Raw genomic sequence first — 26083 nt, forward strand, 5'->3', positions numbered from 1 at the left:
ATAATTTCTATGGTTAAGGTTAGGCATGGTTAAGGTTAAGGTTAAGGTTAGGCATTGTTTCGGAGTTGGTTAAGGTTAGAACGGTTAAGTTTAGGCGTTGTTAAGGAGCTGGTTAAGGTTAGAGTTTGTCAAAGAGAATGGCAATAGACAGCCTATTTCCGCGAAAATGAAAGGCGCATTACTGCATGCCACTACGGTAAATTTTTGCACTGCTTGCTTGGCATAAAGCTACACGCCCCCCGGAACCCTGAAGGACCCCTGCCGGTCCCCGGACCCCGCGCTGAGAACCATGGCTGTACGCAAGTAGGAGAGTGATCCGAGTTTCAGAACCAGAGGCAGCAATTGCACCCCGACGCATATTCCTTCATGGAATGACATATAACAAACTCTGTATTGTATTTCATCCTTATATAAATGACTGTTATGAACAACACGACAATGTTTAAACCACTACGAGTCAACATTTCTACCAATTTTAAGACTTGAGGGTTGATTCTGTTCACTTACAAAAAAGGATCATCTAAATGCACCCTTACTTAAAGAAAGCACGTATAGCAATGCCTCTAATATACAGTATGATGCAACTACCATGACTCTGTGTGTACGTCAGAGCAAATACTTAAATAACAATAAAAGTACCTATATGCAACACAAAGAAGCTTGTAAAAAAAAATAACTAAAACAAATTCCAAAGTGCAAACATTAGTAATCATACAGTTGTTCTTAATTTTATTAAATAATTTAGAAGCAATTCCATTAGGAGGCTCACACACACACACACACACACTCTCTCTCTCCCTCTCTCTACTGACCTCTTGTGCTCCACGGCGCAAACAGCATGTACAGCATTTTGTTTTCATACCATTTCAAGTTTATTCTATCCCACGTCTTCCTCCTTTCATCTGTCAAGCAGCGGGAGACTTGATCTCCTTGAAGCTAATTGGTTTGATATATTATTACTATTATTATTATTATTACTATCCAGCATTCCTCCTCCTCTTTGAGCCCAGTGCATTATTTCTCTCCGTAGGAAAACACCCCTCCCAGAGGGGGTCCTTTTAAAAAAGAGATCCGTGTCGATGACGCCCACCCACCTGGGGTAGCGTCCTCTACCCGTCACATAGACTGGATACCCGAGTTCACCTGACGATAATAATCAAAGCCCGAGGGGAGGATGGGGGGCGACACAAGCCCTGCGCAGCTCGTTTAAGCCCCCTCCCCAAAATAAACGTCCCCCTACCCTTTAACGTCAGTTGTCCGACGCGGCGCTCACTCCTCCGCCGTTGGTGCCGGTACCGGCGGTGCCTTTGCCCTTCGACTTGCCCGACGGGTCACGCTTGAAGGAGAAGCGCTTGATGAGGCGCCGGGAGAAGCTGCCGGATTTCTTGCGGCCGCCGCTCGCCCGCTCGCCCGTCGCGGCGGCGGAGGCGGAGGTGACGGCGGAGTCGTCGCTGCCCAGGTTGGAGACGTCGTCGTGGGAGTGGCTGAAGCAGCTTCCGTCCGTGTCCCCCCCCCCCCGCCGGCGCCGCCGCCGGAACCACAGCTTGGTGCCACTCTGCAGGAAGCCCACTGGGGACAGGAAGCAGAGACGGACACTTAGAGGAGAGGAAAAGGTGCACTGCGCAGTTTCCCCGGGGGTAGGGGATTTGTTGTACATATGCAGAGCCTGTATACCTGTATATGCGCTCCTATTGAGAATAGTCACCTGTATATGCGCTCCTATTGAGAATAGTCACTTGTATAGACGCTCCTATTGAGAATAGTCACCTGTATATGCGTTCCTATTGAGAATAGTCACCTGTATATGCGTTCCTATTGAGAATAGTCACCTGTATATGTGCTCCTATTGAGAATAGTCACCTGTATATGCGTTCCTATTGAGAATAGCCACCTGTATAGACGCTCCTATTGAGAATAGTTACCTGTATATGCGTTCCTATTGAGAATAGTCACCTGTATATGCGTTCCTATTGAGAATAGTCACCTGTATATGCGTTCCTATTGAGAATAGTCACCTGTATATGTGCTCCTATTGAGAATAGTCACCTGTATATGCGTTCCTATTGAGAATAGCCACTTGTATAGACGCTCCTATTGAGAATAGTCACTTGTATAGACGCTCCTATTGAGAATAGTCACTTGTATATGTGCTCCTATTGAGAATAGTCACTTGTATATGCGCTCCTATTGAGAATAGTCACTTGTATATACCCTCCTATTGAGAATAGTCACCTGTATATGTGCTCCTATTGAGAATAGTCACCTGTATATGCGCTCCTATTGAGAATAGTCACTTGTATATGCGCTCCTATTGAGAATAGTCACCTGTATATGCGCTCCTATTGAGAATAGTCACTTGTATATGCGCTCCTATTGAGAATAGTCACCTGTATATGCGCTCCTATTGAGAATAGTCACTTGTATATACCCTCCTATTGAGAATAGTCACTTGTATATGCGCTCCTATTGAGAATAGTCACTTGTATATACCCTCCTATTGAGAATAGCCACTTGTATAGACGCTCCTATTGAGAATAGTCACTTGTATAGACGCTCCTATTGAGAATAGTCACTTGTATATGTGCTCCTATTGAGAATAGTCACTTGTATATGCGCTCCTATTGAGAATAGTCACTTGTATATACCCTCCTATTGAGAATAGTCACCTGTATATGTGCTCCTATTGAGAATAGTCACCTGTATATGCGCTCCTATTGAGAATAGTCACTTGTATATGCGCTCCTATTGAGAATAGTCACCTGTATATGCGCTCCTATTGAGAATAGTCACTTGTATATGCGCTCCTATTGAGAATAGTCACCTGTATATGCGCTCCTATTGAGAATAGTCACTTGTATATACCCTCCTATTGAGAATAGTCACTTGTATATGCGCTCCTATTGAGAATAGTCACTTGTATATACCCTCCTATTGAGAACAGTCACTTGTAATATCATACAATTTCCTCATTAGAGAGCGTTAACGTGTCAAAAAGATAGCAAATCAAGTCATTTCACTTTGATTTCCAGTATGTTAAAACTTGTTTCTCGACATCAGATTTTAGTTTCAGGGAAATCGTCCCGATGCAAATATTCTATTTTAGCCCGGGTATAGTGCCGATATCCAATGCCGGTTATCGGTTTATCATGCCTCTAGTCTAGTCGCTGTATGTCTGGGGCTCCCCCCCCGGCGTGGGCTACCTTTATGGTCCTTGAGGCTGCGCGTCTCCAGGGCGCCGGTGGAGCCTGTGTCGGACTCCACGTCGTCCACCGAGGGGCGCTCCGAGGCGTCCGAGGGCGTGGTGGTCTCGTCCGGGTGGCTCCCGGCCCCCTGGTGGTGGTCGTGCAGCGCTGCGTCCATGGCCGCCGCGTAGCTCAGAGACAGAGCGCAGTCGTCCTCCGCGATGGGCACCTGGGCGGCAGAAGGCTTTATTAGAAGAAGATTACTTTATTGTCAGTGTACACACAAGGCAATTGAAATTTGTCTTTTCGCACATCGCTCCTAGTGACACATACACACAGTCCTCATCCCTCCTAGTTACACACCATCCTCATATCCTCCTAGTTACACACAGTCCTCATATCCTTCCTAGTTACACACAGTCCTCATATCCCTCCTAGTTACACACAGTCCTCATATCCCTCCTAGTAGTTACACACAGTCCTCATATCCCTCCTAGTTACACAGTCCTCATATCCCTCCTAGTTACACATACACAGTCCTCATATCCCTCCTAGTTACACACAGTCATCATATCCCTCCTAGTTACACACAGTCCTCATATCCCTCCTAGTTACACACAGTCCTCATATCCCTCCTAGTTACACATACACAGTCCTCATATACCTCCTAGTTACACACAGTCATCATATCCCTCCTAGTTACACACATTCCTCATATACCTCCTAGTTACAAAGTCCTCATATCCCTCCTAGTTACACACAGTCCTCATATCCCTCCTAGTTACACACAGTCCTCATATCCCTCCTAGTTACACACAGTCCTCATATCCCTCCTATTTACACATACAGTCCTCATATCCCTCCTAGTTACACACAGTCCTCATATCCCTCCTAGTTACACATACACAGTCCTCATATCCCTCCTAGTTACACACAGTCCTCATATCCCTCCTAGTTACACATACACAGTCCTCATATCCCTCCTAGTTACACACAGTCCTCATATCCCTCCTAGTTACACATACACAGTCCTCATATCCCTCCTAGTTACACATACACAGTCCTCATATCCCTCCTAGTTACAGTCCTCATATCCCTCCTAGTTACACAGTCCTCATATCCCTCCTAGTTACACACAGTCCTCATATCCCTCCTAGTTACACATACACAGTCCTCATATCCCTCCTAGTTACACACAGTCCTCATATCCCTCCTAGTTACAGTCCTCATATCCCTCCTAGTTACACACAGTCCTCATATCCCTCCTAGTTACACACAGTCCTCATATCCCTCCTAGTTACACATACACAGTCCTCATATCCCTCCTAGTTACACACAGTCCTCATATCCCTCCTAGTTACACATACACAGTCCTCATATCCCTCCTAGTTACACACAGTCCTCATATCCCTCCTAGTTACACATACACAGTCCTCATATCCCTCCTAGTTACACACAGTCCTCATATCCCTCCTAGTTACACAGTCCTCATATCCCTCCTAGTTACACATACACAGTCCTCATATCCCTCCTAGTTACACACAGTCCTCATATCCCTCCTAGTTACACATACACAGTCCTCATATCCCTCCTAGTTACACACAGTCCTCATATCCCTCCTAGTTACACATACACAGTCCTCATATCCCTCCTAGTTACACACAGTCCTCATATACCTCCTAGTTACACACAGTCCTCATATCCCTCCTAGTTACACACAGTCCTCATATCCCTCCTAGTTACACACAGTCCTCATATCCCTCCTAGTTACACACAGTCCTCATATCCCTCCTAGTTACACACAGTCCTCATATCCCTCCTAGTTACAAAGTCCTCATATACCTCCTAGTTACACACAGTCCTCATATCCCTCCTAGTTACAAAGTCCTCATATACCTCCTAGTTACACACAGTCCTCATATCCCTCCTAGTTACACATACACAGTCCTCATATCCCTCCTAGTTACACACAGTCCTCATATCCCTCCTAGTTACACACAGTCCTCATATACCTCCTAGTTACACACTGTCCTCATATCCCTCCTAGTTACACACAGTCCTCATATCCCTCCTAGTTACACACAGTCCCCCACACATATACATTTCATCAGAGAGGTCAGAGCGCAGCGCCCCCCGGAGCAGTTTTGGGGTTCAGTGCCTTGCTCAAGGGCACTTAAGCAGGATGGTGGGCACCGTAGATGTAATACCAGCTACCCTTCAGTCACGATATGACAAAAAAGAAAATGCAATTACCGATAATAATAATAATAATAACTTCGTTTTATATAGCGCCTTTCAGAGGACCCAAGGTCGCTTTACATAAGGGGGGGGGGGGGAGATAACAAATTAACAAACATAGTGGACAGACACAACATATACATATAAAGGCCTACGATACGAACCGTTTGTCTAAATTGTTCGTATAACCGCGATAACATTTCATCTGCTCAGTGCCCACGTGGACGGAACTTCCCCGCGCTGTGTGGCTCCATCAGGGAGATGCAGAGTCCATTCATATTACCGTACTTTTCGCACTATAAGCCGCACTGGACTATAAGCTGCATGTGTTTTAAATTTTAATGTTTAATTACCATATTATGTAAGGTGTGGACCCTGCGGCTTAATTTGACTCAACACGGTAAACCTCACCCGGCCCGGACACGGAAAGGATTGACAGATTGATTGCTCATTCTCGATTCTGTGGGTGGTGGTGCATGGCCGTTCTTATATTGAGTTTTAAGTTCCCACCTCTACAGAGAATGACTCCCACATCTACAGAGAATGACTCCCATTGGGACACAATACTGTCGGACAAATAACAAGAATTAACTCATTTGTATTAAGTTTAGCAAATAAGGGAACAAATAAATAACATTTCAATGCAGTAAAAAAAGCAATATTTCGATTTTCGGGTTTTGTCCACATATAAGCCGCACCGTTATATAAGCCGCAGGGTCGAAAAATGGGGAAAAAAGCTGCGGCTTATAGTCCGAAAAGTACGGTATATAAATGTTGAACTATACTGCACTGACGCCCCATGAAATCAAAATAAAATTGAAATTTATTAGAAGGATAAACCCCTTGAGATATGCTATCTCGTTTTCGAGGGGGTCCTTATAAAATAGATCTTTAAGTTATTTGTATCACATTATGTCTTGCATTGATCGTCACCTATACACCAGTATCTGTCCCAGTGATGAAAAAAAAAGCCTTAATTGTATTTTAGAGTTTGCCATTTCCCGGAAAATCATAAAAGTCATTGAGCACATGAGGGTGTTTACTAATTTTGCGTCCATTCCAATGAAATGCTTTCTAGAATGACATTTACAGCACACAACTGACGTTGGGTAACATTGCTAACGTATGTTGCTAAAGTTGCTAACATTGTGTAATGTTGCTAACATTAGCTTGCTAGCTAATGGGTACTGTAAACGCCAATCAATATCTGCAACAAGTCCCTCCCTAGCTTCCTGTTTTTACAGGAAACATATACATATGCAGAATCAAATAGCATTCTGCTAGCCATTTCATTTAATTTCATTGTTCCCTTATTAGGAACAATGTAGGCTATAACTTGGTTTTACATAATGTGGCAAATGTGGCAAATTCAGTTCAGTAACTCCTTTTCTATTTAAACGCCTATATATATAACACGCTTAAAACTGTTCTGCTCTATGAAGCTGATTGCGTTTTGAGAGAATTACAGTAATATTATGGGATGCCTACGTACATAAGATTATGCTGGCTGCGTGAACAACACATGAAGCCAGGGTAAGATACATTCACTGACCGCTTTAAGATGTGCGGATGGTGACGAATCAATCGTGGACATGCAGGAGGCGTGGATGGAATCTACATGGCTATCAGGAGACCCCTGTTAAAGACACCGGGTCAGTATCTAGTTGGGTCACAGGGATTTTAGGAGACCCCTGTTAAAGTTCAGGTTCAAGAGTTCAAGAGTTTTATTCATCACATACATACCAGGGCATACAGTGAAATGCGGTTGGCCATGCCCACTTCGATTGTGCAATAAAACAATAGTACCTAATAGTAATAATAATAAAGATTACTAGAATGGACATGGTAAATAGACATGTTAATGAATCGCTTAAAGGCACTGGATCCTATGTACATACCTATACAATGTGCAGTTTTTCTTCTGTGTCCCTAAAGACACCGGGCCAATATCTAGTTGGCTCATCACAGGGCTTTCCCCCCCGGTATTTTGGTACATTTTATTTCATCCCCTTTCCCTGTTACACTTTCAAGGTTAAATAAAAAAGGAAATAAAAAGAAATACCACGTCTTAGGTCCTGACCTTTGACACCCCGGAGATGATTAGAGTGCTCCGCTTGGTGGGCGTCTTCCTCGCTGCTTTACAGGCCGATTCTGTCAGCTGCCGGATGGCGGCTTCTGCCACAGGGTCCAGGCCGTTAGAGACGGGGCTGTCGGCTGAGGAGAGGAAACGCAACACTAAATGGTGCTTTTATACAACAGCTATTATCATTTACATTTAGTCATTTAGCCGACGCTTTTATCCAAAGTGACTTACAAGTTTTGCACGACAAGTCAGCAGGAAGGGCACAACAATGTTCAACAAAGTGTTCAAACTTGAGTGCTGCAGTGTTGAGTGTCAGTATATTAGGAAGAGTGCATGACTGTAGAGGACAGTAAGAAGGTTAGTATTGTGATGAGGGATTCACCAGGCCATAGCGCCCCAGAGCAGAGAGCTGGGAGGAACAGGCAGCATGGCAATCAGCACCCACAGCTGGTGAATCACCCACACCAGGAACTCATCAGGCCTCGTCAGCAGCCACACAAAAGGAGGCTCCTGACAGCACATGGGGAGGTTAGTCTGACTCACCTCAAGCAAGAGCTCACATGTCCTTTTTGCCCTAGACGGAGAAGACTGGTGGCTGCCCACAGCGTGACGACCGCTGGGACAACATGACTGGACCGGCTGCCCTCCCGCCACTTTCCCTCGCGGAATCCCTTGGGGTTCACCACGGGCCAGGCAAACCCCTCTAACCCTCTTCTCTCTCCCTATGGACAACGGATATGGTGTTTTGACCCATAACTACAGTGTCCGTGTTGCCCCAAACGGCGTTTCCCCAACGCCACAGTATATATATTTATATTTATATTTATTTCCATTTCAAATATTGATTGAAGAAGATTTAGTCGACGGAGAAAGATTGGTCGGGTTTCGGCTGTCCTAACTGTGGTGGGAAGTTCGTTCCACCATTGTGGAGCAAGGACCAATAATAGGCGGCTTCTCTTTGATGACCCTCCCGGAGCTCAAATAGGAGTGGGTCTGAAGCAGCCAAAGGATGTAGAGTGGAGGGGTCTTGAGGGTGTGTAGTTAGATACCGTAGGCGGGAGCCGTTCCCTTTGCTGCACAATATGCCAGGTCAAGGGCTTTTATCCAAAGCTCTTTTCAATTTGTTCCTCACATTTTACCCATTCACTCACACATTCACACACCGACGGCGGAGGCAACTATGCAAGGTGCCAACCTGCTCATTGGGAGCAGTTAGGGGGTTAAGTGTCTTGCTCAAGGACACTTCGACACGCGGGAGCGGGAATGGAACCGGGAACCTCCGGATTACCAGACGACTGCTCTACCTCCCGAGCCACTGTCGCCTCTTTCACGGCCAACAACGTTATATATATGTTATTGGGCACCAACGGTTAAGGGCCATTAACATATATATACGTTTTTGGATAGTTTTAGCTTTTTAAATTTTAATATTCTATTCAATGTCACGGACCCGTATGTTGCCGTTAAAAGGCATACTGGGACACCGAGGGTGCAGTACCGGCCAGATCCTGCTAGTAGGCAGTATCGAGAGTGCAGTAAACCCTGTTCCAGACCGGGTGTTACGTTTAAACCTCTCCGGGTGCAGTTTTGTAGTACAGGGAAGCCTAGGGCTTCACTCTATCGCATTGAATCGTTTTCGGGACAATCTATGGATATGTTGTGCTGGATTATGTCGTGGACCAGATGGACATCAGATGGACCAGATGGCGATCAAACAATTGGAATATTCTTTTTGGAATACCCCTGACCACAGGTAAGGACTATCTGACGTCAATTTCAGCTTGATCCAACAATGTTATCATACCGATCCAGCTAATCGGCGTGTGTTGTGGTAATAACGAATGCCGTTACTGGCAATCAAAGCATCAGAACCCCCCCCCCCCTTTCATGCATTCATGATGAAACATAATACCTATTATATACATTTGATTTGGAAATAGTAGCGTGTCCAGGGACGAAACGCCAATGGTTTTAGTAGAATTCACGTTGCGGCCTATAGCCCGCCTCCCAGGAATTAGCCCGGATCATTCCAAAATTATACTTATATTCACCACGGCAGAATGCGCGAACGTATTCTTGAAAACATTTATTCTTTTTTGCATCTCGGACAAAAGACAGTTACTGTCAAATGACCATAGTATTGTATCCATAGCTATAATATAGAATATAGATATAGTTCTACAAACAAGGTGACGCACAGTGAAAATATGTAATGGAAACCTAGCCTGGCTAGAACATGATGGGGAAAGGCCTCGGCCCTGAATGAGTTAAACATAAGCTCATGTTGTTATGACATTTAAAAAAATCAACAATTAGAAAACAAACATGTTATTACAGGATAGTTATATTGAGTCATCTTCTACACAGTATTTAGCGACTTTCCTCTTGGCACATCTCACGGAGCCTTAGAATGTTAAGTTGAGCTCCCCAAATGAGGTTTACATATTAGTTTTGCTAAAAAGCTCTTAACCAGACATAAACCCTTAACTCAGCAGTTCCCAAACGTTTTTGGCCGTGCACCCCCTGTCACCTCCCGACCTAGCTGACGCACCCCCCAATGGGTTTCTGTTAGAAAAAATTGTTGCTGGTCTCCGTGCACAGATTTAATTTTTTATTTTATCTCTTCCCACGGCGACTATGGATAGGAAATTTCTTTATTTAATTAAAATGTTCACGACAACATGGATGCATGTACTCTGCCAGCATGTTTAATATCCATAATACTAAAGGTTTGACTAAGATTTGTATGAAATTGTATTGTAAAAAAAAAGAAAATACCACCATTAGCCTTTTCATGTCACGCACCACCTAGAGGGCGCTCGCGCACCACAAGGGGTGCGCGCACCACAGTTTGGGAACCACTCTTATGGCCACGCCCTTTTCCTCATCTGCACTGACTAGCGCCAGCTTTTCTTGACCGTTTTCACGATATTTCATGATCTTTGCGGAGCTATATTATAGCTATGGAGACAATAGTATGGCTCATTTGACAAACACTTTATAGTCCATGTAAAAAAGTGTTAGTTTCTACACACTGTAGTTTGTAGTTTATTACACGCTGAACATCGGCCATTTCCGAAAGAGTCCAGTCTTTTTTCATAGATCGCGAGATAGGACGCATTATATGCAATAAGTCTGAATCGTTCTGGTTGATTCCCTGAAACCCCAAATATTCCCAAATCAAAAAGGTATATAACATGTACATATGTACCTTCACAAAATCATCAAGGGGGGTAGTCTTACCCCGAAAATCCGATCGTTAGAAAAAGCCTTGTTTATGAAGAGCTCCTCCCCCACAGAGCGAGCCTCGATAGTCCGGTTCATTCATAGACTCTCCTGTTGCCTTTCTATCAGAGTTCAAAAGGAAGGCGATACTGCCACCTGGTGATATTCGATCGGCATTGCAATTCCAACGTAGTTAAACGAGCCAGGGATGGCTAGAATGATCCGGATGATTTAGAACGGGGATCAGAGGAAATAGATCAAAGGATCTAAAAACGAGTTTACTCGTTATTGGCGCTCAACGCTTGTCGGCAGGCCCGGACTGGCCATCGGGAGCACCGGGAGTTTTCCCGGTGGCCTGGCCTGCACAGATTTAAAAAAATAAAATTATATATAAAAAAAAAAAAAATCTTTTTTTTATTATTTTTTTATTTATTTTTTGCCAGGCCATTGTTTCTAGTTGTGGCGGCGACGCGGCGCGATAGTTAGATAACCTAGGTGGGTGGGGAACAACCAGGATTTCACTGTCTGCGACAGAGTTGGAGAACTATCTGACTCTCCCTCACGCGGATCACACACACACAATGGAGCCGTGCTGCCGCTTGTGATTGGTGGAGGCGGGACCAGGCGATACAACTGATTGACAGCGGAGGCGGCGAATGGAATGGCAGACGGCACTCAGATGCAGAATAACAGCCAGGCAGTGAGCCAGGTAGTGAGGGACTCGGGAGAGATACAGTAGAGCGAAAGTCAATTAACGTTGATGTCAAGATGGACAGTGGAAGAAAGAGAAAGGGTGGAGGAGAGAGGGATAAAACAAAGAAAAAGAAAGGCCCTTACAGGAGAGAGTGGTTAACTGTATTATAATAGTAAATAGAAAAATATGTTGTGCTCTTGCTTTTTTCTTTTTGAAGGTGGAGAGAGTACCATTGCTAGTGCCACAACAGTTTTATTTGAGGTCCATATTGTTGGCTCATTAGTTTGTGATTCACATGCACTAAAATTCACCAGAATGCAGGAAATTAAGTCTTTGTAACAAAAAAAATCCTGGTGGGGGACCCCCAGACCCCCCGCTTAAAAGGTGGCCTGATTGGGGCTATATTTCGCGCTATATCTCCCGGTATGAATTATTTCCCCAGTCCGGCCCTGCTTGTCGGCCAATAACGAGTGTACTCATTATTGGCGCTGAATGTGTTAATATACTGCATTTATATAGCAGCTTTTATCCAACAAGCTTTAGTTTTATTCCATGACCAAACGACCGAATCAAATTCCTTGTATGTGAAAAGAAAACTACTTGGCAATAAAGACCTTTCTGATTCTGATTCTCACATTCACACACCGACGGCGGAGGCGACCATGCAAGCTGCCAACCTGCTCATCACTTTGACACACTGCCGGGAGGAGCGGGACTCGAACCGGGAACCTTCCGATTACCAGACGAGCACCCCGTTATTTGGGAGTAAGAGCTCACGCAAATTTCTTTTATACAGAGCAGCCACGGATTTGACATCCAGGTGACATGGCAAATTCAAAGGTCTTCTCTCAGATATCTTTAATTTGATTTTATTGTGCTGCTTACTTGATTTTTATCTTTGTGTTATTCTATATATTTTAGTTGTACACTCTGTCACTGTAAACCACCATCCTCGGTGTCCCTCGAGTTTAAATGAAGGTCGAATGACTAAGAGAAAAAATATGCTTTGCACTGTGGGACAGACTAGGGGGATGAAATGACATCAGAAGAAGATATTCTTTGGAGCGGCTGGATAGCACAGTGGACTAAGCACTCGCCTACCTCCGCAGAGACTCTGGGATCTAATCCAGCTCTCAGCGGTACCTCCGGCTTGGTCAGTCGTCCCTACTAACACAATTGGCAGTGTTAGCGGGTGGGAAGCCGGTGGGGTATGTGTCCTGGTCGTTGTAAACTGCGACTCCTACTGGTCAGTTGGGGCGTCTTCTTGGGGGCGGTCTGGGGGAAATAGCGCAAACCTCCGCACGCGTTACGTTCCCCCAGTGAAACTCCTCGGTCAGGTGAAAAGAAGCGGCTGGCGACTCCACATGTATCGGAGGAGGCATGTGGTAGTTCTACACCCTCCCCAGGCAGACAGTGGGACAATGCGTGCAACAACCAGGAAGGGAATTTGCATAATGAGTAAATTGGGATGGGTGAAAAATACAGAAAAGCCCAAAAATAAATAGAATAATAAAGAATAAAAATAAATATATATATGCAATTGTTAATTTCTCAGAAACAATAAACTCTGGTGTGGAAATATTTCCTAGAGAGGCCTGTTTAGTGATCAATAGACCTGTTCGCTGTTTACAAACCTACCGTGTTCGAGCCAATCAGCAATACCAACTGAGTCACATGACTAAGTTTCCCCCTACCTGTGCGAGCTGCTGTGCTAAAAAAGTACAACAGGGCTCTATGGAGAAACCATGGCACTCCCCTGACTAAAAGTTGTTTCAAACCAAAAACGTCTGGATGTCATTTTGCCAAATCAGCATGGCTGTGAGTGAGAGTCTTTCACCTTTTACACATCTAGCTTTGGCATGGATTGATTGTTTAGATCGCTAGCATGGCTAACAAATGCAAATATATTGTAGTCTGCCCCGTTGTTCTGACCAGGATTAGGTTCCTTTTGCCCACCGAGGTTCTGACTGAATTTAGTCGTTAAAGAACCCAGGACGCTTATCGTAAAGAGTAGGGGGTTCCCCGACGTTCCTGGCCAAATTCCCAATCTGGTCTCTGACATCAAGGCCACCTAACATCCCTTCCCCTTAATTGGCTGATATCAATCCCTGTCTCCTGAGCCGTTCAGCCATTTGTGTAGCGTGATGTGTGCCGGGTGCCAGTGTATGGTAGCCATTGAGCCTGCGTAGCCCAAGGTTGGGTGCTACCAGTGGTGGTGAAGGAGGCAATTTCCCTAACCCTACGTTGTAAAGCGCTTTGAGTCTGAGAAAAGCGCTATATAAATGTAATGAATTATTATTATTATTATTGATGCGCGCGCGCACTGAGTCTGACGTGGACAGCGAACAGGTCTACATGAGGCATCCTGTTCGGGGCACATGGGGATGAGGGGACTCACAGCTGGAGGTCGGGCTGAGGCTGCTGTCTGAGAACATGGTGGGGCCCCTCTCCCTCACCTCCACCTTGGACGGGGAGGAGCGCATGGGCGAATCACCTGGAACAATGGGGAATAGAAAAACAATTAAAGGTCTGCATATAGTCTATATTATTTTTTTTCCCTTTTTATCCACTTTTTCTCCCCATTTTCTATTTTTCTCCCATCCCAATTTCGTATTTCCAATTCTCCCCTCCCCTGTCTTGAACGTTGCTAGACTATGCCTCCCACTGGTCGGCTGTAGTGAGGGTAGAAGCCTTGCATCACGTGTCCCCTCCGGTACACGAGGAGGCAGCCTGTCGCATCTTTTCACTGCAGCACCTCGAACTCGCAGTGGTGAGGAGTAACGCGTGGGAGGCTCGCGTCTCTACTTTTCGTAGCTCCATTTCTGCAGACCCCTCTCTGATTGGTTGAGCCCATTTCTGCAGACCCCTCTCTGATTGGCCGAGCGCGCGCATGCGCATGAGCCGCGACAAGCGCCTCTAGCCAGGAATCGAAACTCCGTTAAGCTCCAGAGAGAGAGGCTGAAAACCCACAGTTCTTGCCCGACGGATGGGAGCCGAATCCCGGATCCGAGTTTTTTGATGAATAACCCCAAAACATGGAGGTTGCGAACGCAATTTATACGCATGGAAGTATTGATTACGCCATAACGAATCATTAAAAAAATATACCGTTAACTGGAATATGTTGTGTGTGCCTTTACACATATGTTGGATTATGTAATTGGTTTGTCATTAAAAACCAATAATAATCGCTCGCATCGCCGGCTTCGCTGACCAGAGCTCTCTCAGATTCAAAGTTTTAATTGCAGCCTGGAACATACATGTTTCGGAACCAATGTGTAACTAGACAGTTACAATATAACATTTATATTAATTAACCCAGTTAATGCCTTAAGAGAGAGTCTGGTGGTCAATGTCGGATTGCTACGGAAATGTTGTGTCTTACTAATAATAACTAATTCCTTGGTCAATAGAAGTCTCTGTGATACTTTCTGAATATGATTTGGGAACATCAAATGGGCAGGGTTATAATAGAAGAAAGACAGTGTAAACAATATAATTAACTCTGAATATAATAATGAGGAAAAAGAAACAGGATACACAACAAGGTGCATGAGATGAGGTTATATGTAGAACATGGTACAGTTACAGTAAGTGGGGAGTGCGTCATGGTACAGTTACAGTAAGTGGGGAGTGTAAACACTAAACAGTGATTCAAACCCCCTCAATGTACAGTTTCTGACAGCTGGGCTGTGTTGAACTTGTCACGTGAAATAACGTTATGTGAATAAACCGCGAAATAACATAACGTTATATGTTATATAACGTTACAATGTACAGTTTCTGACAGCTGGCTGTGTTGTGAAATGTGCATAACGTTATGAATAAACCGTGAAGTCACGCAAAATAACGTTATACGCGAATCTGGTAGTACATTTCTTTTTATCTTCTTGATATGATAACATTACATCCGCCTTTTGCCATCAGAGAGGGGCTTCGCTCAACCAATCAGAGAGGGGTCTGCAGAAATGGGCTCAACCAATCAGAGAGGGGTCTGCAGAAATGGAGCTACAAAAAGTAGAGACGCGGGAGGCTCACGCTGCCCCCGATACTTCCTGTTTCCACCGCACCGGCGTCACCCAACCGACCTGTAGGAGTCGCAGTCCACAACGCCCAATCCCCACCCACCGACTTTTGCACCCTCTAACACTGCCAATTGTGTTAGTATGACGGCCGGCCAAGCCGGTAGCAACACCGAGAGCTGGGCTCGATACCAGCATATCCTGCGTTAGTGGCGAGCGCCTTGCCCACTGTGCCACTCAGCCGCCCGAGTCTATAAATTTTTTTATTTAACCTTTATTTCTTATTTCACATAAGATCTGCCCAGAGTCTAGAGGCTTTTAAATTGCTGCTCAAAACGCACCTCTTTTCCCTGGCCTTTGACCAGAGTTCGCCTGCCGCTTGCACACAACGTTTGCTGTTACTCTGGACTTTTTATCTAATTTCTTGTCTCTTTTATATTGCAAAGTGTATTTTTACTTTACTTATTACTGCAGTGTATGTGTTTTTATCATGTACCTGTGAATCACTTTGGTTTGGCTTTAGTCATTTGTAAATGTGCTATAAAAAATTTAAAATAAAGATGACTTGACTTGACTATTTAACCAGGAAGTCTTTTGCAAGGGAGACCTGGCCAAGATGACAGCAATAACATTTGCAATATATCAGACAGCAATAAAATGTGCGATACATCACACAAGAACATAATAAAAGTGCATGTATACAATATACAATACATCACATGTAAACACAAATACACAAAACAGAATAGTCTACATAATAGTAAAAGTGTATGACAGTATAATACAGGGTAATACAGTAATTTTGCAGTTTTGCAGTTGGGACCAGACTACAGAAAGCAGCGACATTCTTCTTATAGGAAGTTATGTAATAAAGATTTAAATTTGCTGAGAGAAACCAGGGTATCTAAGTGGATATGGTCCTATAGCCCATTCCATGCCCAAACTGCGAAGCTTGAGAAAGCTGTTCTTCCTAGTTCAGTGTGTATTCTCATATTTTTTAGTGTATATAAAGATACACTAAAACACATTCTGTCTCTCTGCCCATTTTTCGGTGTTTATGGGTCGTTTTATATATATTTTTAATTATCTTTATTAGCTTTTCTGGTCGCGCAGGACCGACAGCTTTTCTTGGCCACGCAGGACCGACAAAGGAGAGAGGGAGAAACGGGAGGAGAAGAAGGGAAGACATGTGGCATATGGCCACCGGGTCTTGGAAACGAACCCGGGGCGACCGCTTCGCGACTCAGCGCGCTATGTGGTGTGCTACTGGAGCGCCCCTATGGGTCCTTTTATTTTGACGGTTTTGCAAGCTACATGCACATTTTGGGTTGGTTAATTCCAGGTAAAATTTAATTTAATGAAAATGACCATAATGTAAAATTCTCAGACTCAGGCTTGACCAACTCAGGAGCCACATTGACAATTCTTTTTTGAAAGAGCCACATTAGAGAAACACCCTGTTCCTCAACCAAACCAACATCAGGCCACCAACAGGGATTTACGAGCTATGAAAAAGCATGAGTATGGCTACTGAAATGTATTACTGTTACCATGGCAACCTCAACTCTTGATACTGTACACGTGGTAATAATTATTGTCATTACAGTGTTTTTTTTACATTTGAAAGTTAAATGCATCAATCTGGTGCACTTTGAGAGCAAAATAAAGAGGCTAGATCTAACTTTGTGCTCAAAACACAAAATCGACTAGACTGCAGTGCTTTCTCCCTGCAGCCTTTTCCTCAGGTCAGTCTTTTACATTAAGCACCCCCCACAGCCTAAATGAAATGATAAAAAATAATAATAATAAATAAAAAAGAAATAATATATATATATTTCTTTATTTTTTTTTTTTTTTTAATAGTCTAGTTCATAGCAGCGGCGGTCCTAATTCAGCAGCGGCGCAGCGCATATAAGTGTCCCTGTAGCAGCCTAGGCTACAGGCAGCCCACCAGCACAAAGTACATGTATGTAGTAAAGTCCAAAACAACTGTAGTAAAGTCCATAATAAAATAATATGCCACCATCATAATGGCTCCTACAATAGGAATAGAATAATGTAATAAAGTCCATAACAACTGTAGTAAAGTCCATAACCATAGGAATAGAATAATGTAGTAAAGTCCATAACCATAGAAATATAATAATGTAAGGCGGCTGGGTGGCGCAGCGGACATTGCGCTCGTCACCAACGCAAGAGACACCGGGTTCGAATCCGGCTGTCGGCGTTGCCTCCGGCTTGGGCCGGCCGTCATACTGGCTCAATTGGCAGAGTCAGCGGGTGGAAGTCGATGGGTGGTAATCTGGACGTTGTGGACAGCGACTCCTACAGGTCGGTTGGGGGACGCCTGCACAGCAGAGACAGGAAATGGCGGGGGTAGTGTGAGCCTCCCACACGTTACACCTCGCCAATGAGAGTCCGCGCTGGCAGGTGAAAAGATGTGACAGGCTGCCTCCTCGTGTACCGGAGGGGACACGTGTTGCAAGGCTTCTATCCTCCCTACAACCGACCAGTGGGGGGCATATGCGAGCAACGTTCAAGACAGCGGAGGGGAGAATTGGAAACACGAAATTGGGATGGGAGAAAAATAGAAAAAACAAGGATAAAAAAGTGGATACAAAAAAAGAAATATAATAATGTAGTAAAGTCCATAACCATATAACTATAATAATGTAGTAAAGTCCATAACCATAGAAATATAATAATGTAGTAAAGTCCATAACAGAATAATGTAGTATTTATGGCCTTTCAAGTTCAAGCTTTTGGGGAAAATGAAATGGTGACTGGAGCGGTTCTGAACACGAACACTAGAGGTCGCCACTTGCCCACCTTATTCCACACGTCTATTCAATTATGCACAATACTCTGTAAATATCTGTCAACATCTGTAAATCTGTCCATAGACAATCTAGAATCTTTTTATTTTAGATATCAAGATCACTTTTAATTTATTGTTCTTTCTATGCTTTCTGTTTTAAGCATAGAAAGTCGATGGGTGGTAATCTGGACGTTGTGGACAGCGACTCCTACAGGTCGGTTGGGGGACGCCTGCACAGCAGAGACAGGAAATGGCGGGGGTAGTGTGAGCCTCCCACACGTTACACCTCGCCAATGAGAGTCCGCGCTGGCAGGTGAAAAGATGTGACAGGCTGCCTCCTCGTGTACCGGAGGGGACACGTGTTGCAAGGCTTCTATCCTCCCTACAACCGACCAGTGGGGGGCATATGCGAGCAACGTTCAAGACAGCGGAGGGGAGAATTGGAAACACGAAATTGGGATGGGAGAAAAATAGAAAAAACAAGGATAAAAAAGTGGATAAAAAAAAGAAATATAATAATGTAGTAAAGTCCATAACCATATAACTATAATAATGTAGTAAAGTCCATAACCATAGAAATATAATAATGTAGTAAAGTCCATAACAGAATAATGTAGTATTTATGGCCTTTCAAGTTCAAGCTTTTGGGGAAAATGAAATGGTGACTGGAGCGGTTCTGAACACGAACACTAGAGGTCGCCACTTGCCCACCTTATTCCACACGTCTATTCAATTATGCACAATACTCTGTAAATATCTGTCAACATCTGTAAATCTGTCCATAGACAATCTAGAATCTTTTTATTTTAGATATCAAGATCACTTTTAATTTATTGTTCTTTCTATGCTTTCTGTTTTAAGAACAATAAAATCGAATGCTTTTTTTTATTGTACGATTGCTCTGCTCATACATATGTTGGTGTGTTAGAGTAGACGACAGAGTACAGCAACTTGCAATGGGCCTTGTCTACAAGATACACTACACGACCGTACATGTCAAAATACTTCCCAAAGGTCAGTGAATACCACGATCACAACACCAGAGGGAGCTCCACAAATCATGTTAAACCCAGATTCGGCTCAAACAAGGGAATAAACACGTTTCGCAATTATGCTACATCAATGTGGAACGCCCTACCCAAAGCTGTAAAGGAATGTGAATCACTACCCACTTTCAAAAACACTCTCAAAAAACACCTACGGGAGACTGCAATTAGAAACTGGCCCCTGTAAATGTCCTAACACAACCCCCTCCAATGTACAGTAAAAATTACCAAGTATGGTCTTGTCAATATTCCAATGTACAGTTTTGCTTGTACAGTTGTACAGTGTCCCCCACCCATGCTTGTACAGTTGTACAGTGTCCCCCCCCCACCCCTCCTACCCAACCCCCCCCCCACCCAACCACCTCCAATGTACAGTACCGCTGACAACAAGTAACCCGCCCCCTCCCAGGATTAATAAAGTTCTTATCTTATCTAATCTAATTTCATGTATACGGTTAAACCCACCTGGCTTGCGGTCCAGTTTGGGTCGGGACTGGATGGTGGTGACGGTGGTGACAATGGTTCCGTCAGGCATGATGGTTCGGTCCACATCCACCTTCTTAGTGGGGGTGAGAACGGAGCGCAGTGGCAGGGTGTTTGGGATGCTACAAGGCTCCTCACACAGCTGGAAGATACCAAAAGAAAGATATAAACAGACTTATAAGAACCATAAAAAAGGTCATTTATATGTAATTTATTCAATCAGGTGAGGATACCTGCAATCAGGTGAGGATACCTGCAATCAGGTGAGGATACCTGCACCCAACATGTAAACAACAACATACATTTTGGACCGGCCAACATTTTTTCAATGATAAATTCATTAATCAATGATTTCCTGGGAGGAAAAGCAATACTTTTATTCCGCACCTTTCTAAAAGCTCTGTGGATATATTATTATTATTATTTATATTTTTTTAATGATTACTTCACATAAAGAAATTATCTATAGCCCCTTTAAGTGGATTTGAAGTTTTCATGTGCAGTTCTCATCAGAAAAAGTACAGTAGGTACTAATGACCACGTCAAATAATGTAAAACACTTAGGCTACAGCTACATTGATCGCTCAATGAACGGATAGAAAATTGACGGAAGGTATTACTGTCCATTGGTTTATTTAATTTTTTTTATTACTTTGAACCCAACTCAAATCGTGCCTGCGAACAGTAACGTCGTTTTTTTTCCCCCTGTGGCCGATTAGTACTTTATTTTCGATATTTTAAGCGTGAACGGGCTGCAGACAACGGTGATAGGCAGGGAAGATCTTAATCAAAAACCCATTAATGTTCATAACGAACCATTTTATTCTCCGGGCGGTCGAACATGACCATGGGGCCAGTAGAACATTACCTCGCATCCATGGAACCCTAACCACACCTCCGCTCTCTACCTGTTCTGAAGCTCGCCGCTACACTCTGCTGTCCCCTCTTCAGCTGGATTCCAATTGTGCAGGTAAGTAGTAGTACTCGCTTCTCTCATTGTCTATCAGGCACGTTCCAATTCTACGTTTCCTCTCTCAAAGCAAACCTCGACTTGAGTGGGGCCAGCTGGCTAATCGACGGGGAGGCACAAACCGAACCGTAACGGGACGCGGCTAGTCCAAACCGGTCTGAATGTAACCAATGTAACCCACGAGGCATATCTGTCTCGAGCTGCCCTCCCCCGTTCATCACTGCTGTTGAGGGCAGTAAGGTACTACAGGCTTTAGCCAAACTCATAAAAGGAAGAGGTTTCTATTGATTCCAATTGGCACTGGGTAGCCCTATGCAGTCAGAAACAACCCTACAGAGTGAGGGGGAGATATTAGAGTGAGTGGCTACAGCAGTGTAAAGCTCATTTAATAGCCACTCTGGTTCACTATGATCTACCCCATGTTGTATGAAGAAGACTCTGATCCAGATGTACCCCAACAGCCGGGCTGGCCATTTAGGAGCTACAACCAGGCATTTTATCGGCTAGGCTGCACTATGTAGTTTGAAGAGAGACATTTGAAACTAAAAAAAAAAAAAAAAAAGTCTATTATAGATTTTCACAACTCAGACAAAAAAACGGGGTCCTCTGGAAACACTGAAGATAGAAATCTACCAGAGAAGTGACCCCTTTCATTCAAACCTATATTCACACTGGAAAAAACTTTGAGATTGCCCTCATCTTCAATTGCGTCAAATTCATAGCTTATATAACTCATTAAATACAGGCAAAACACAGATTCAAAACATAGATAAAATATGTTAAAAACATTTACACAGGTACCAGGAAGGTTTAAGATCATCATCATCAATCCATTCTCAGCTTATGCTGAAGATCATACCAGGAAGTCGGTACTAAAACACAAGACTCTCCAGGTCGAGACTGAAGCACGAGGACCGTGAGCACCAGCCAGTCATTTGAGCACGTTAGATAAGAGTCCAAAATTCCACTCTAGCATCACTGCAATATAAAGGTGGTAGCTTTCTGATAGTGGCCTCATAGATAAACAAACACCAGTGATCATTACGCCTCTCTGCCAGTGAGGACCAACACACCTTATCGTAGAGGACACAGTGGTGAGTCACAGCTGTCACCAGTAACACATCTGAGGGCAGAATGATAGACTGTCCAGAGGTTTAAGAGTGGAAGGAGCAGAATTTCTATAAAAGACATTCCATAAACCAACACTGATAGGAAAACTGCTTCAACAATCCTTTTTCTATTAAACATGGGGAAGTTGGCTCTAATTCTATAGAAAATGGCCATTTATGATGCAGTTTGTGGACAAGATCGTCTACAGTATATGGTATTTAAACGTAAACTTCTCATCAAGCCAGATAACAAGATACTTAGATATTATTAGCAACTCTCTCAATGTTAGATCTATTTCTAGTGGATAAGTGTATATGTATCATAATCAATATTTCATTAAATAGCATGAACTTTCTTTTTAATAGCATTAAGTACTAGTTTGAGATTAATCCTCCTGAATGTTCTCAATGGCTAGCTGTACAGAGTCAGCGATACAATACACAATAGTGTCATCAGCATAAAGGTGAACTTGACAACCACTCAATGAAGATACAATATCATTCATATAAATAGTAAAAAGGGCTGGACCAAGAATGGAACCTTGCAGAATACCCTTTTATACAGACAAGAAATCAGACTGGACACTTCCAGATTTCATACACCGATATCTCTCAAATAAGTACCTCTACTGAAACCAATCACAGGCCATTCCATCTAAACCAATATTCCATAACCTTCGTAAGAGCAAAGGATGCTCCACTGCATCAAATGCCTTGGACAGATCTACAAAAAGTGCGGCACAGTGTTTATTGCTGTCCAAAGCAGATACTATATTATTTGTAAATAATGTAATGGCTGAAATAGTAAGTAAGCACTTTACAATTTGTTCCTCACATTTTACCCATTCACTCACACATTCACACACAGACGGTAGAGGCAACCATGCAAGGTCCTGCTCAAGGACACTTCGACACGCTGCCCGGGAGGAGCAGGAATCGAACCAGGAACCTCCGGATAACCAGACGACTGCTCTACCTACCGAGCCACTGTCGCTGACATAAGATAGAATTATGTATAGTACATATGTTTTGTACACTAATCACAGGCTCTGCAAATGGAAACTATAACCCCTCCCCCTTCAACTGCATAGTGCACCTTTAATGACGATGTGGTACGACAATGTAGCTCCAACTATATGGAATGGAATGTCAGGTGCCTACATCTCGTCTGTCACTCACCTCTAGTGTGACCGTAGCGACCGGCGCCAAGCCGTGGCCGGGGCCGACAGACAGCACATGTTGTCCAATCGGAACTTTGCGGGGGAGGTCCAAGGCTATGGAGGCCTGGCCAGGCAAGAATTCTGAAGGAAAGATATTTGGCCTCATTTATGGAGCCGTGTATCCTAACAAACCTGTACACAAAGCATTATGAATACCAACTTATATAGAATAGTGAGTCTATGAATACATTTTGGTATGCATATTATCATTTACTAGGATATATTATACATAATTTTCATAAAAAAAACATTGGTAAACAGGTACTCAGAAAAAGTCACAGTGTATATATAACTCTATAAGACTAGATTTGAAACTTTGCACCCAAATATACACAGAGTTGATGTTAAATATACCATATTGGCCACGAATACAAGATAATGTTTCTTTCATGCAAATTACACCTGAAATGTGAGATCATCTTATATTCACGCTATACAGATTGGAGGTGTCGCTAGCTTAGAAACTGAGCCTGCTACGACCTTCAAAAGACAATAATGTTAATGACAAATAATCCATCATCATGTTCATAAGGTTAAAAGTTGGCGAACTTAACAGAGAAGAGAAGGAGAGAAATTCAGATTTTAAGATCACTAGCTGTGTTTACATGAACCCTAATATTCCACTAATAATTAGAATAATAGTCCAGGGGCGCTCTAGTAGCACACCATGTAATGCGCTGCGTCGCGAAACAGCCGACCCGGGTTCGATTCCCGGACCTGGCGTCCTTTGCCGAATGTCTTCCCCTGCTCTGTCTCCCATTTCCTCCTCTCCCTCTCTCTCTCCCGGACTCCCCGGTAGTACAAAAAAAATTTAAATAATCTACAAAAACATATATAAAAAAAATTATAATAATAGTCTAATCAGAATAAAGACGCCTCATGTAACCACCTAAATCAGAAGAGATTGGCCCGATTGGAGGGACATTTTAATCGGGTTGAGAGGGGTGGTGTAAACCTTTGATAGGAAAACCGCTCAATAGGGAAATATTAGCGCATGTTTGCCCCACGTGGAGGTAACATCTAAGCTAAGCTTTATTTTTTACATTGTTTAAGTGATGTGAAGGAGTTCCCGGGCAAATTCCCAAACAAAATCTTTCTGTCTGTATCGGAAGTTTAGCGTTAGGTAAAAGCATCCTTGAATGTCTTTATTGGAAGCTTAGCGTTAGCTAAAAGCATTGTTGAATGTCTTTATTAGAAGCTTAGCGTTAGCTAAAACCATCGTTGAATGTTTTTATTAGAAGCTTAGCGTTAGCTAAAAGGATTGTTGAATGTCTTTATTGGAAGCTTAGTGTTAGCTACAAGGATCATTGAATGTCTTTATTGGAAGCTTAGCATTAGCTAAAAGCATCGTTGAATGTCTTTATTAGAAGCTTAGCGTTAGCTAAAAGGATAGTTGAATGTCTTTATTGGAAGCTTAGCGTTAGCTAAAAGGATTGTTGAATATCTTTATTGGAAGCTTAGTGTTAGCTACAAGGATCGTTGAATGTCTTTATTGGAAGCTTAGCGTTAGCTAAAAGGATCGTTGAATGTCTTTATTGGAAGCTTAGCATTAACTAAAAGCATCATTGAATGCCTCGATGGTCAGTCTGTGTAATGTCCAACTTGTTCTTCTATCATGTTATTCAAATTAAGACATAAAAAGAGTACATTTTGACCATTTAGCGTTTTCTCTCCGACTTGGACATTAATACACAGACCATGGTGGCTAGCATAGCTTTACATTATAGCCAGAAATGAGCAAGGTTGAAAGCCTTGAAACAAGGGGTTCTACGCATGTTTAGAATCATGCACAGAACTATCAAAATCCTGTACTGGGAAGAGTATTTGATTCTGTTGTTTCTTACTAAGCAGCAGAATAGGTGGTGGTTTAAAATGTTAGCTTATCTTGTTTTATTCAATGTGTTAGGATTATAGATACATTCTGCTCAGATATAATTATTTTCTTTATCAAGTTTTAATCGTACAAAAGGGAAAGTATTGTAAAAAGGGGCTTGTCTTATATTCAGGTCAATACGGTACTCTGTGTACAGAAATAAAGCAAACATCTACAGTATGTCTGTCTTGAGGGACGTTTTGCTTTGCCAGAGTAACAGCAGCATTGCTGACGTGGGCTCTGAGCAGGAGCCACTAGTCATGTGCTGCGGAGCGGTTTCTTACGCTCTCTTCCGCTGCTCCGCTCCATCAGTCTCACTCTGACCTCTCTGCTTCCTGCACCGAGGTCCCTGGAATGCACGGGAGAACAGCCGCGTTAAAGACTTTCAAAAAGAAAAATTCATTCATTCAATCTTTACATTACATTTAGTAATTTAGCTGAACGCTTTTATCCAATGTTCATCAAACAGTGTTGAAACTTGGGCACTGCAGTGTTGAGTGCATAGTGGTAGAGACTTATTAGTATAGTCGGAAGAGTGCATGATAGAAGACAGTGAGAAGGTTAGTCTTTATTTATACCTGATGAATACAGTAGTTAAGATGATGAGTAGTTAAACTAATTGACAGTGTCGTCGAGTTGTTACATAGTGTCATAGTACGTTGATAAATACAGAAACATCAGACAATCAGAACAATTAAGAGCATGTTTAAAGGTAATCATTTAAAAACAATTACATATTGTGGTGACCCGATTGGTCATCAAGGTTCTAAACCTACCCATAGACACTAGAGTGTTTAGAACACCTGCAGGGTATTCCATGAGGTATAGGGGCAGATGAGGTAGAGCAGACCTACCAAGTCCAGTACAAACTCTAGGCACTCTTCAGTGTAACATAACTGAAGCCTAGAGACGGAAAATAAGTAGGGATGCCGTCTCGTTTATAGAGGTTCTGACTTGACAATGACTTAAACGACTAGTCTAAGGCAGAATCTGTAATGCAACTTGCAACAGTGGCTCGGGAGATAGAGCAGTCGTCTGGTAATCCGGAAGTTCCCGGTTTGATTCCCGCTCCTCCTGGGGCAGCGCGTCAAAGTGTCCTTGAGCAAGAGACTTATTAACC

The 26083-nt window shown here is 43.2% G+C and overlaps 1 protein-coding gene across 1 annotated transcript in view; it reads right to left on the reverse strand.

Moving 5' to 3' along the window:
• Positions 1-268: 268 nt before the first annotated feature.
• Positions 269-26083, reverse strand: part of c2cd2l (c2cd2 like) — a 77992-nt gene continuing 52177 nt past the window's right edge. Inside the window, exons 9-15 of the mRNA XM_084319940.1 lie at positions 25248-25312; positions 23050-23171; positions 19774-19933; positions 13821-13916; positions 7501-7634; positions 3201-3411; positions 269-1569 (exon numbers count right to left, since the gene is read on the reverse strand). Coding sequence (XP_084176066.1) covers positions 1250-1569; positions 3201-3411; positions 7501-7634; positions 13821-13916; positions 19774-19933; positions 23050-23171; positions 25248-25312 — 1108 coding nt within the window. The 3' untranslated portion in view covers positions 269-1249. The remainder of the gene's footprint in view (positions 1570-3200; positions 3412-7500; positions 7635-13820; positions 13917-19773; positions 19934-23049; positions 23172-25247; positions 25313-26083) is intronic.

This window comes from Notolepis coatsorum (assembly GCF_963971535.1).
Source record: "Notolepis coatsorum genome assembly, chromosome: 8".
Classification (NCBI taxonomy): Eukaryota; Metazoa; Chordata; class Actinopteri; order Aulopiformes; family Paralepididae; genus Notolepis; species Notolepis coatsorum.